This window comes from Schistosoma mansoni (genome assembly GCF_000237925.1).
Source record: "Schistosoma mansoni, WGS project CABG00000000 data, supercontig 0194, strain Puerto Rico, whole genome shotgun sequence".
NCBI lineage: Eukaryota > Metazoa > Platyhelminthes > Trematoda > Strigeidida > Schistosomatidae > Schistosoma > Schistosoma mansoni.
Genome location: NW_017386072.1, coordinates 437,465 through 451,433, shown reverse-complemented (window position 1 = coordinate 451,433; position 13,969 = coordinate 437,465). Strand labels below are relative to the sequence as shown.

The following is a 13,969-nucleotide window of genomic DNA, read 5'->3' as shown; positions in this document are numbered from 1 at the left end:
TAATTTTAGTTAAATGTACGATATATATTATCCTTGTTAAATATACTGATCGGTAATGCACCGTAACATTCAATATTGATATCTGGTAATAAACAATAAGTAATCAATACATACTGCAATGGCAGCGATGTAGAGTGAATAATGTTAGGACTATGTTTCAATAACCATGTAGTAAATTAGGAATAAATTGTGGCGAAGCTTGAAATGAAATAAATTTAACTTGTTACATTTAATACCTAACATACTCTACTCATCCTTTTATCTATCATCTTTTATATCTACACTGAACTATCTTATAAGGGTTTAATATAGTTGGCATTTACAATATGATTGTGCAACGTGGTAAATGGACTCTTAGAATTAAAGCCATTGGCTTTGTGCTCATTGCCCTTTTCATTGTATGGTTGATCAATATCTCACCAAGTTTACTCTATGTTGGTATACACAATGAAAGTTATACATATTTATCAGATAATATGGGACTGATTCATAAAGATATATTCGATTCAAACTCTTCAGAGTTAGAACTGGCTATGATACTGCACAAAAGTTATTCTACTATTTATGAAACTTCAGTTCAAAAATACTCTCTGAGATTTGATGTAGAAGAAAATAGATTGAAGAGATTATTTGATTCCCTAAGTAAAAATACTTCAGTAAGTTGACTATTCAAATAAAAAAATATTTGTTTTGACTATAAATAGAGCGGTACTGTTTCTTTTTATTCAATCTTTTTTTTGAATATGCTGTTGTATTTGAGATGGTGGAGAAGATTTGTAGCTCAGGTGGATGATTAAGGCGAAGTTTCGTTCTGTGAGCTGGATGGTTTGATTGTGGAGCTTTCATTGTACTTCTAATCGACATCATTAGCACAAACTTCAGGTAGAAGTGGAGTGTTCGGATTTCTCCACATATGACTCACAGCTTTTCCTGTTGATTTTGATCGTGATTGATTGTTGTTAACCTTTAACATGTCATTGCCTACTTCTTTATTTTGATTGTATCTCCCATTGATTTGATTCTTGACCCTATATTTGTCCGTGATTATTCTTATTAGTCGATAATTTGGATAGATTTCAATGTGTTTTTTGATTGCTGATTGTACTGCGTGCCAAGCTTCTAGAAATTCTCTGGCGCTTTTAGAATCCCCTCTCGCCAAGATCTCAATGTTTTTCCAGTCAAATGTGTGTTCACTGTTGATCGCATGCATTGTTATAAGCGAGGATATGTCATGAAGTTTGACCGCTAATTGATCTTTGTGCAGGTGAAGATGTTGTTTTTTTTTCCACAATGTCTTCAATTGTATTATGACACATTAAAATTTCTTACATGACGGAGTATATGTAATAACAGAATCGTGGAATTCGCTTTTTTTACTTTTATTTCCACTAAGTCTTGAATATATTTTACTGAGACGAATGTAAATTATCTGGACAAAGTTCAGAGGATTTCTTTGAATCTGTCACCTCACTGAAAGATACCATTGAGTACAACATCAACGATCTTAACAAAGATAATGACAAGTAAAAATGAAAATATAGTGACTAATTGATATTACAGGATTTTTATTTATTTATTTATTTATTAAAAGACATATTTCATTTATTTATTTGAACACATAAATATTGGTACAAAGGGGCACCGAATACACATGCGTCGTACAAATCTCATTTGATTTGTGTGAGGGCTGTGATATTCCCCAGGTGCCCAAACTGAAGCAGGTGGTTTTCTTAGGCGGCCACACCCGGAGCCTTTGACCTAAATGTCTGATCTACAAGGCAGTGGAGCATCGTAAGGAGATGCAGTCCCCTGGTAGCCGGTGACCAACAATTGGTTCATACGCCATTTGTTCTCTCAGGATACTGGAGCCCATGTGCACCATTGGTTTGGAATGAGGGTTTTCCGACTCCCCTAGCTGGATTTTCCGTGTACACCAACCCGGTTAAAGCGCCGGACATTCGCTTTTCGTCCTTTCAATTTCGTAAACAACACCCGTGGTGCGAGAAGGCAGTGAGTAGGACTTCCCTGTCAGAGGCTAAATACGCGTGGCCATGTGAGAGCACTTGGAGGGGGGAGAGCGGACTCTCCCCACTCTCGGCCGTACCGTGGCATTTGAGAGCATATGACAGAATGAAAAAGGCAAAATTATATTCGTTTATTCATTGTGATTTTTTGTTCCATTTTCAATTCTATTTAAAGATTATTCAGTGGAGTGAATGTTTTATTCTTATTGTGTAAAATAGAGTCATATATATATGACCCTATTTTACTAATCAATGATCAAGTATTTGTATAAATCAATGTATAAATGAGTTCATTCTCTATTAGAGTCATCGTCGTGTTTTAGGCTTAGTAGATCTTTACTTGTACTGTAGTGTGGTCTACTTATATCCATGTAAGTAGTATATGGTGATTGTCAGACATAGAATGTATTTTGGCAGAAGACCGATAAAGAAAGAACTGAAATGAAGCGCAATTGGTAGAAAAATGCATGAACAATGAAATCAGAGAAGACGGACTGATATTTATAGTATAACAGTTCAGATTGAGACAATGGATTGTTATTTTGCAAATTAACTGTTCATTGTAGGTTATCAGAATTTAGTGAGGTAGTCTGTAATTTTCGCTTAATACATTCGATTTTCCCTAACCGGTGTTCTGTTTACAACAGTACCAGACTTCTATGTTCCTAATTTTGCATCGTGGAAATTTCAGTGGTTCCTTCTTTCAAGTATAAGTAATAACTGATATGGATGTGACAAGTGGTGATGGGGATTTCGGATAACAGACAACCATAACAACTGAACTATCTAATTCCAGTTATAATTCAGTCAACTTCCGGTTTTTTATAATAAATGATGCACTTACAAATGTAAGAACACGTCAATTTTAGTCGTAGAAATAAAACCAATGCTTCAATATTTGATGAAGATGTGTTCATTAAATCCCGTTTAACACTCATCAATACATTGAAGGAACATATGATCAAACAATCAAATATAGAATCGCACTCAAGAACTATAGATATATTTAACGAGATAACTCATACACTTCCTGCTGCAATAAAAAGCAGTTTTGTGTTAGAAGAGATCAACAAATTCTTTATATAGGGTAAACTCTACGCAATGTGCAAATGTTCTTTTATCAGGTTCCGCTCATTCTAAGAGTGGAGTCGAAAATCATTATGGGACAAATGTTTCAAATGTTTCAAATGATTCAATTTCTGATCAAATTTCTGATTATGTCATATGGGATGCAGATTATAGTAATGATTCAAATCGATTGACAGCGATTTCACCTCTAGATTGTAACACTCCATTCAAAATTATCAATAAGTTACTATTTCTATTCCAACTGTTTAACTTCACAAGTCAATATATCTTTTCAGACTTTAGAGCAACATACGTAATTATTCTAAAATGCAATATGTCAGTCAGCTACAACGTTGCTGCTACCTTGACATGGTGGTCAGACTTGCCTAGCGTGGTGAACCAGTCGAGCTATACTGGCTGGAACAATCATTCCTCAAGGTCCTACCATCCTTAGGTCGAAGGCGAACTCGTGCTGCTGACTGTACAGAGGTGTGACGGTAGTAAGGCGTTTACTTCAGACAACCAGCATAACGGTGATGCTGCCTTCCCACAAGGAAGGGTGGGGGTTAGAAAAGGTCGACCCCGAAAATCCGCACCTCGCTTTATCCCACGGAATTCAGTGTCCAGAGATTAGGTCTCAACAAGTACGGAGCTAACACGAAAATGATCCACGAGAAGTTCGTGTGGGACTAGTTCCAAGCAGTTGTCCCCTGGACACTGCAGTCACACTCTTATGTCTCTAAGACCACCTCCAATCCGATTTCCTTTTCAGGTACCTCTAGAAGAGCCCTTCCACGGTGTAGGCAACCGGGAAGTAGTAACCTTCCTCAGGCTTCCAACAGTACTCAAGAGCACTGTATTCATAATCAAAATGTAATATATACTCCAAAGTAACTTTCGTTGGAGGATATTAGTAGTAACATAGTAGAAAAAACAACCATATTTATATTGTAATGGGAATGTTTTAGTAAGATATAAAATTCAACCAACATCTGTAATATGTAAAGAAATATTTAAGCAGCAAAATTTAAATTGAATTCGTCTGAATAGTTTTTGAATTTAAGTATCTTTATTACAATCTTAGTGACTTAATTATTACTGAACTGCGACTGAGATAGATATACTTCAGTAATATATTTGATTGATGAAAGTATATTATGTACACATTAGTAGTAGAATGTTCATGCACTATTATTTGAAATACTTAATAGTTTTGACAATATTCAGTCAGTCAGCTACAACGTAGGACCAGGCACATATATGAGTCGGTCCAAGTTGCCATACCTCGTTAGGACAACAAGATAAACATCGGATTCATAGAAGTAGTTAATTTCGTGGTGTTAATATATAAAAGAAAGGTTGTATACAGGGATATAGCACAGGAAGAAAGACAGATATGAAGCAATTTTAATCTCAAGGTTTAAGGGAAGATAAAAAGTGTATACACCTACGCCATTGCGATCGATTCTGAGCCATGTCACCTAGAGTCGCCGACATGGCTGGGCTAGGCAGATAGCAGGACTAACAAGCGCTCTAGACTGCTCGTACAGGTTTCGTGTGTTACTGGTCTGATCGATAAATCACTGCTCTCTAATTGGCGGTCTTATCACGTCATATATATAAACAGGGCACTCATGTCACAAGATAAAACACATATCTTGTTCATACTGATAACTTTCATAACAATAGATTGACAATATTAGACATAAATCATACACTACTATTTTTTCTTGCATATTAGGTGAAAACATTTCTCAACTATGGATCTCAAAAAATTTATACACCAATGGATTTTTCTAAATGTTATGCCTCAAAGTGTACAGTTATCACTGAAATGGAAAGGTGGCATGAGGCTGATGCACTTATTTTGACGAAGAATGTAAAACCAGATGGAATTCGGCCACTTGGACAATTATGGTTTACTTTAATACATGAATCTCCTGAGCATATATCATTGGCAAACACACTGGATAACGAAGTAAGACTTATTGTACAATGTATAAAATATAATAACTTGCTTTTTTAACTTCACTTTCGCCTGTTCCTCCCAATGGATCATAGGCCACCGATCAGCGTTCTCCAACCCACTCTATCCTGGACCTTCTTTTCTAGTTGTATCCAGTTTTCGTTCACTCTTCTCATGTCTGTCTCCATTTCTCGGCGTAATGTGTTCTTTGGTCTTCCTCTTCTCTTTTGACCTTCAGGATTCCATGTGAGGACTTGTCTTGTGACGCAGTTGGTTGCTTTCCTCAATGTGTGTCCTATCCACTTCCACCACTTCTTCCTGATTTCTTCTTCCACTGGATGGAATCTGGTTTGTTCTCTCCCACAGTAACTTGTTGCTGATAGTGTCTGGCCAGCGGATCCGAAGTATCTTGCGTAGACAACTGTTGATAAACACCTGTATGTTCTTAATGATGGCTTTCGTGGTTCTCCATGTATCCGCCCCATACAGTAGAACTGTCTTGACATTTGTATCGAAAATTCTGATGTTCGTGTTAGTTGACAATCGTTTTGAGTTCCAGATGTTCTTCATTTGTAAATATGCTGTTCTTGCTTTGCCGATCCTCACCCTCACATCTGCATCAGATCCGCCGTGTTCATCGATGGTGCTTCCCAGATATGTAAAGGTTTCCACATCGTCCAAAGCCTCTCCGTCAAGTGTAATTCTATTGGTGTATGTTATATTGTATCGGAGAATCTTGCTTTTCCCTTTGTTTATATTGAGACATACTGCTGCTGAAGCTACTGTTACACTGGTCATCTTCTCCTGCATTTGTTGTTGCGACTGAATCAAAGGTTAATAATTATATTCAAGAAAATTTTAACTTATGGTCTGATAGATCAAATGTTACTTAGTTATGATAGTAATATCTAACAGTGAAATCTACGTTTTAAGAATATCAATGTTATTTGTTTAATGATAATTTAATATCTAAAGAGATAGTGGAAATCAAAGAGATGAGGTATGTATACAACTCGTAAAACTGGCCTGATCAAGTCTATTCTACTCTTTCTGGCCTACACATAAGTTGCGCTGAACTAATCTATTGTCTATCATTAACCGAAAACCTAGTATGTTTAATTGTTGTTCAGAGTTAATAATCTTCATATTTATCAAGATTTACGTATAAATAATGAGAATTTGAAGAGAGACAGACTAAATAAGAGACATTTTTAATAAGTAACAAATCGATGAACTCTATGTGTGATAGAAGAGCCAGATTATCTGCGAAGTCTAAGTCGTCCAGCTGCATCCTAGCTGTCCATTTTAGCTCCTTCAGGGGCTACTGCCGGTCCTAAGCCCGAATAAAGGAGGAGGGTTGGGCATGGGGTTAGCGACCCCATCCCGTAGAAAACCAACTCTCTAAAAATGGCTAACCAGAAAAAAAATTATTCAAAATATAATAACTAGAAAGTAATAATTATATGGTAATTCAGTTTATAGATAGTGATTTCTAAGATAGTTTAATAATACTTCATTACTACAAATTAAACTTTTAAAGGAAAAAAGTTTGACATTTCTGTTGGTTTTATTAACATCATCTTTTCACATAGTATTGTTAAATAGAATAGTCACCAACAGTTTGTATTGATTTAATTTGTTGACAGAAATGAGAAAAGCTCTATTGAAAACTTTTTGATTTACTATCAAATTATCTTCTTGTATACACGTTAAGATATATGTGCTGAAGATACCACCAGTATTGTAGTTTGACAACTATTAACCAGTAACACTTTCTATAATTGAATCGTGCCTCACTCAGTTAAAATCTGAAGTCAGAAGCGAAGGGGTTGGCAGATATATTTGATGCGCTATCAATATATCGAGAAGCGCTTGATCTAATCTGGCTAATAATCGTAGGAGATGTTTCCCACGCTGTGCTGTAACGTGATCTGGTGCGGATGCATGACCGAACGCCTTCAGCTAAACAAGTCCACTAAAACTAATGTGGTCAGCATCGAATGTCGAACACTTAAAGAGCTATTAATTTTGGGGAATTATTTAAAGCTACAATGCGTACCTTAAAAATTATCTATTGACCTGTGTGTATTTTATGGTGGTTTATATTATTCCACTGATTTATGGTGAACGTTGCAGTAATCTTCAATTTTACTGATACAGATATAGGAAATTGACGACAGATCTGTTCAGGAAATTCAAGTCTACTATCTATTTTTATGAAGGTTATCAGTATGAACAAGATATGTGTTATATCTTGTGACATGAGTGCCCTGTTTATATATATATGACGTGTTAGTACCTCCAATTAGAGAGCAGTGATTTATCGATCGGACTAGTGACACAGAAAACCTGTACGAGCAGTTTAGAGCACTTGTCGGTCCTGCTATCTGCCTAACCCAGCCAGTTAAGTTCAGAACACCAATAACAGCTTCTGCAATATGCATCATTATTCTCAAATATACTGGGTTTATATACCAAACAAACAGACCACATCGTACCATAAAATTGAAAATAACGTTTGTACAAGATTTGGTCAAATGTGGCTGTGAATAGGGGGAACAGTAATTAATAGACCGGGTATAACTCAGGGATGGTAAATCGTACAGTAATAGTATATAGGTCAAGATAAAGCTCATAATAGAAGGAACATGAATATGAATAGTTTAGTTACTTAACAATTACACAATAGGAAATATGCGTATCATATTGATCTATAAATAGTTCTCAAAAGTTACTATTCATAATCCTCTTAGTGATATTACAATATGATAGTGTTCACTCATATCAACTCATCCATTAATCATAAAAATAAGTTTTTCAGTAGAATCATTTAGCACCATTAAGCAAATTCAAATGAATTAACTCGTAACTTTGAATCATCTAATTTAGTTTAATCACCGAATAAAATATCTTTAAGCCAAAAATATCAACATGTTAACATGAGTATTGTCTTTTGCGAAGGCTCCGAAGACGTTTGAACTGATTTCATTGTCCAAGATGGATGGTTTAATGCTGAAGATATTTCATTGTTTTTCCTGACTATATCATCAGAACATACCTTAAAGAAAGTGACTACTTAATATTTCTTCATCATTGACTAGCTATTTGTTTTGTTGAATTCGATTGACTGTTGTCCATAGATTTGTAATCGTTGTTTTCACGTCTGATCTGATCATTAAACTTATAGTTGTTCATCCTCCTCCTTACTGGTTGATAAACTGATTTGAATTTGATGTATCTGTTGATAGATACTTTATCCGAATGATAAGCTTCTGAAGGAATTTGTATGACAAGAAACAATAAATGTAGAAGAATATTGTCTTTTTAAACACCAGGTGAATAACAATTAAATTCAGACTAATTACAATTTTAGACAACTACAAACAAGTACGAATTTGTACTTTTGTCTTTTTACACCAATTTTTCAGCATGAATGCTACTACTCTGTTTACTAGATCAAATCGAATGGATTATGATTTGAATCCGTGACCTCGCGTGTTTTGATTTTAGGCCATAACACTAATCATTCGGTCAGAACAATATATATATTTAGTGTTGATTGTTTGAATCTTCTCATCGATGTGTTAGGACTGCAACTGGTCAGTCTCTAATTGGCATGTGTGCATACTGTGCATATTGCCTCGATATAGCCTTAATTCACAAGCATGATAAGCAGAGATTTCTCAACTTTCCATAACATTCACTAAAACACATTTTTGTTAGAGTTGTAGAAAATCCTCACTTTGAAATGATTTGTAATTCTTTTTTTTTCTAGAAAGTGTTAGTTTTAAATTTAGGGGTTTGTATCAGCCAGATCATTCCTTTACATCGGTGTGTAATCTGCACTAAGTTTCAGAATACATTATTATTATTACTATTTTATACGTATGTCATTAGACACATTCATCAAATATTGTTTACTGATATTTAGGTTAATTTTACCATATCTTTTCGTTTGGATTCAACGATTTATTCGCCATACGGTTATTATGAACCACATTCAAAGTATCATGAACCAAAAACAAGATATCCTCTGCCTTCTCGAAATTATGCTGCTGGTAAATCGAAACAGGTAGCATGGTTTGTGAGTAATTGTGGAGCTAAAAGTCCTAGACTACAATACGCAAACGAACTTTCAAGATATATCTCAGTAAGTATTATGAAATTCAGCTTGGAATAGCATCAACGGTCTAATTTGTTTATTGAAAGATTTAGACCCGTTTAGCTTCGTAAAAAAAATCATGATTTATCCATTCAAACAGTGAATATTTGAGAAGTGAATTCAAAATGATAAAAGGTTACCAAATCCACCCAGTGCATTCAAACACTTGCGACGTGAAAATGCACTAGTCAATTTTTGAATAATAGTTACTTAATATTGACCTAGAAACCGATTGTTAAAAATATGAACAGTTTAAATATTAAGCGAGCATTACTACTATCCTATTTAATAATATCAAAGAACTTGGACATGAACACCGTTAGATAGTTGTTCAGCGGTCTAGAGGTTAAGCGTTCGTGTGTGGGACCTTAGGTTTTAGGTTCGAGTGTTGTATGCAGGATCGTGGATGCCTACTGCTCACAAGTTCCATACTAGGACGAAACGACCGTCCATTGTTTCCAGGCTTTCGATGGTGGTCTATATTTGATGGAATCATCAATTCAACTGTTAGAAATTACTACAATCTCCATAAAACCTTCATTCTAGAAATATCAAATAAATTTAGATTAATTCAAAATAATAATAAGAAACTCAATAAGAAAGAATGAATATTTAAAATGAGAATATAAAGAGCTCCATTCAACTAGGATACATAGTTGAGATGTAAGTTAATGTGTGTATTTGTTTACTGATTATACTGACATATTATATAGAAAATTAAATTGAACACATTTGAAAACCATGGTGAGTAACCATAGGAACAATAAGAATACAAACAAATCAAGGTCAGTTTATACACGTGTAAAATCTATATCCACTGAATAATTTATTAACGTTTAAAGATGTTTTCATAGTTGAAATCATAAGTCAATTGAAGCTAGACCATCATGGAAAACCTGGAAGCACTGGACGGCCGCTTCGTCCTATTATGTGACTCCTCAGTAGTGCGCATCCACGATTCCGCACTCACGAGATTCGAACCCATAAAAATTGATCAAGTAAAGTAAACCAACATATAAATTTCTAATTTGTTCCTAGAACAAATATAATTATAAAAGGGAATCTCTCAATTTTTAGTCTCTATCTATATTAAGATTATAGGTAAATTTTAAAATAAATAAATATAACTGTAGTTGGTTGTGTTTATCGTTGGGATTTGCACAATAGGAGTCCCACAATAGGACGAAACAGTCGTCCAGTGCTTCCAGGTTTTCCTTGGTGGTCTAGCTTCAATTGACTCATGCTTTCAACTATAACTGTAGTTAACTAGCTAGTTGGAATCAGAGTAAACAAACACAGAGTTGTCTCATTTTACATAGGTCAGCTATAGGTCAGCTATTACAAAATGTTTATTTCATACACATTGTTCCTTTTTATCATCCTAAAGAGTGCAAGAACGAAGAATAATATGCAGAATAATATGAATTCATTTTATTTCGTTAGGTACTCATCAGCTGCTTACAATCCATTTAATATTTTAAGATCCAAGTTATTACCGATATTGACATACTTATAAATACGAAGGTGATTAGAGATGATTATGTGTATCATGATGTACCGTAGATTCTAATAGAGTTAATAAGGTCATAAATGATCTTTGTTTCAGATAAATAAATAAAGTTTGAGAGCGAAAGTTCCAAAACATTGAACTAGTGATTAGAACTCAGAGTTGAAATAATGAATGACGTAACAAAAAGGGGTGTACTGTTACCAAGGCAAAGAAAGATTTTTTTGCCGTTTCGTTCTGGATGCATAGATCCACTTTTAGACGTTTGATCGTTATAGCTTCGGTAAATTTCAGAAGATTAGAGTTTGATAGTTTATTAATTACATTGACAGGCTTCAGTGTTTCGATTTGATGTCCTGTATCAAGATGTTTTGTGATGGCACTGTTGAATGCTTCTAATCCATTTGACCTCGAAATTTTCGGAATAAGTTCTTTGAATCGGACGTAGACTCTTCTTTCTGTTCTTTTGTGACAACACTGATAAAATGTGATACTTTGGGTTTGCTCCATATATTCTCAGAGTTTATCGAATGTGAAACTTCTATTTCTTTTCGAAATTTCAACCACGTTACAGACATGAAGTGTAAGATAATTCGCTTCACCTCCTGCCTGCTTTTCAAGTTGAACATTAGGTCTACGGTTTGATTGATAAAGATATGAGCACCTGAAGAATTCGTGTCCTATAACTGAAATCACCAATGGTTGTAATAAGATAACTTGATGTGTAGCCTGGTAGGAATTGATTTGACATATATGTCGTAAAGTCAGTTGAAAGTCGTTTGACCAAAATTGAAGGTTCTGATATTGAAATTGAAGAATTTCTTGGAATTTCTGACTTTGACTTTACGAGTTCGAATTGGCAATGACTTCAATACTCTCCATAGACTTTGTTTTGTATATACCACTGCCTTTGACCACTACATTAATACATTAATTATTGGTCTCCATCCATAATTCATCATTCCCACCGTACCGTATTTCATTCTGATTCAATGATGCGTGAGTAGTGTCCAGATTTTTAATTCATTTAAAATTATTTCGATGTTTTCTATCTAGGACATTAATAACTGCATGCATAATAAATTCCACTGATCTGTGGGAATTGATATTTTAACAGTCGATTTTGATCCTTAAGTCGCTGACACGCGAAAGCTTTCCAATGGTTGTAATACCTTATTTTTCGGCTAGTTTGAGCAATAGGATTCGACGTTTAACAGACTACCAGACTAGCTTGTGGGATCTCCAGATCTTTTAGGGGAAAATATTATGTGTTTCATGACTGTTTAGTGACATTTCTTTACCAATGTGTTATACAACTTGATATTATGAATACTATTTTCTACTGAATATGCAGTTTGTTGTTGAATAAACTGTAAATTGGTGTTTAGACCAATTTTTGACGGAATATCACAATTTTTATTCACTTCAAGAAACGATATACTTCCAATTGTGATGGGTGCCTCGATAGAAGAATATGAAAGAGTCGCTCCTCCATACTCTTTCATTCACGTTGATCAATTCGAATCACCAGCTAAACTGGCAGACTATTTGAAGTATTTGGATAAGAATGATACTGCATATAATGAATATTTTGCATGGCATGGTCATGGAATCATACATGATTGGGATTCACAACCTCAATGTGCGATGTGTCTACTGGCACATACATCTCAAGCATTTGGTCCATATTGGGTTCCGAAAGTGGCACGATGGTGGAATGATGGATGTAAAGATCATAAATTGCGTTGGAATCCATGAATTGTAAATATTGACAACACTAACACAGTTGTATTATACTTCTTTTGACAATGTAAGATACCTAAATTTTTTGCCTCCTCTCCATATTGATTTCGCTACATGTTCGATTTTTACACTTGATAATATTTGTGAACTGAATCAACCTGTATTCATACTTGATACTGTAAATAAACTCTTTACATCATCGATCATTGTTTGGTCTAATTTTTTATGTATTCAACAGAAAATAGTTCCACACTTTTCCAATTGAGTGATTTTGAAGTTAAAGGCTTACAAAATAAGTTGAATTACTATGATTTCAGTGATCAACTCTTGATTTGAAAGCTATTTTAAAACTTGAAATTGTCAATGAAAGTAATCTGTGTTACATAATGGTTTGAAAATTGTGCAACATTGTTCTTTTAGGTGAACTTTGACATTTGCTGAGTGTGTATTCCCGAATCTCAAAATCCCACTTCCTACCATTTATAATTAGAGTGGGTAATTTAGTCCCATAGACATTAGTGAAACTATTTTAGCTACTCATTAGTAGTCTTTTACCTAAATATAAATATATTACCATAGTTGAATGTGTGAGTCAATTGGAGCTAGACCATCAGGGAAAACCTGAAAGCACTGGACGGCCGTTTCGTCTTATTGTGGACTCCTCAGCAGTGTGCATTCACGATCCCGCCTCACGTCTGTTGTGAGATAGGAACTCACTGAAGACAATTGGTGAACGGTTGCTCAATTTCGTAGATTGGTTGGAGTTAGACATAAACACCATCGGATACCGGCTCAGTGGTCTATCGGTTAAGTGCTCTGGCGCGGGAATAGTAGATCCTGGGTTTGGATCTCGTGAGGCGAGGTCGTGGATGCATACTGCTGAGGAGTGCGAACTAGACATTTCCAAAATAGGTCTTAACGGTAACCGAGGTTTATATACTTACTGTAATCCATATAAGTGAGTGATGACTGAACCCACTGAACGTATGTTATGCCATAAGTCTGGTGTTATTATCCCTTTGTTGTTCAGATTTTTAAAAACATTAGTTAGCTGAAATTTCTTTCAATTTGTGCTGTTTTATGTACTTCTCCTTAAAGTTTGGAAAATTGGTAACATCCTCTTGAACTAACAGCATCTTGTTCAAGTAATCTAGGAGATCAAGGAATACCTCATTAGATTTATTCTCGGTTTTACTTAGGATCGGGTCCTTATTTCTTGTCAGGATAATTAGCTGATCTATATGCTTTTTGGTTGTTAGGTCATTATGACTAAATTCTGTAGTGATCTAGCATGACAGCAATCAAGTACTATGACTGTGAGATGTTGGAACTCTTGTGATGTTAGAATGAAATCACGAATTTGATCTAGTAGATTTTCTAAATATATTTAAGTATGAAGTCTATCGGTTTTTATAGAATCTTAATGATAAGGCTTGAATTTGGATTGACGAAAGTGTGATTGAAGAATGATGAAATACATATTTTTACGGGTTTTCATG

The 13,969-nt window shown here is 34.9% G+C and overlaps 1 protein-coding gene across 1 annotated transcript; it reads left to right on the top strand.

Annotated features, from left to right (window-relative positions):
- Positions 1 to 326: 326 nt before the first annotated feature.
- Smp_137740 (alpha(1,3)fucosyltransferase,putative) lies at positions 327 to 12,485 on the top strand (the record flags this gene model as incomplete). The annotated part of the gene is made up of 4 exons (XM_018794054.1): positions 327 to 656; positions 4,834 to 5,070; positions 12,158 to 12,202; positions 12,282 to 12,485. The coding sequence occupies 4 exons, from the start codon at positions 327 to 329 to the stop codon at positions 12,483 to 12,485; spliced, it is 816 nt and encodes a 271-aa protein (XP_018647110.1).
- Positions 12,486 to 13,969: the final 1,484 nt, after the last annotated feature.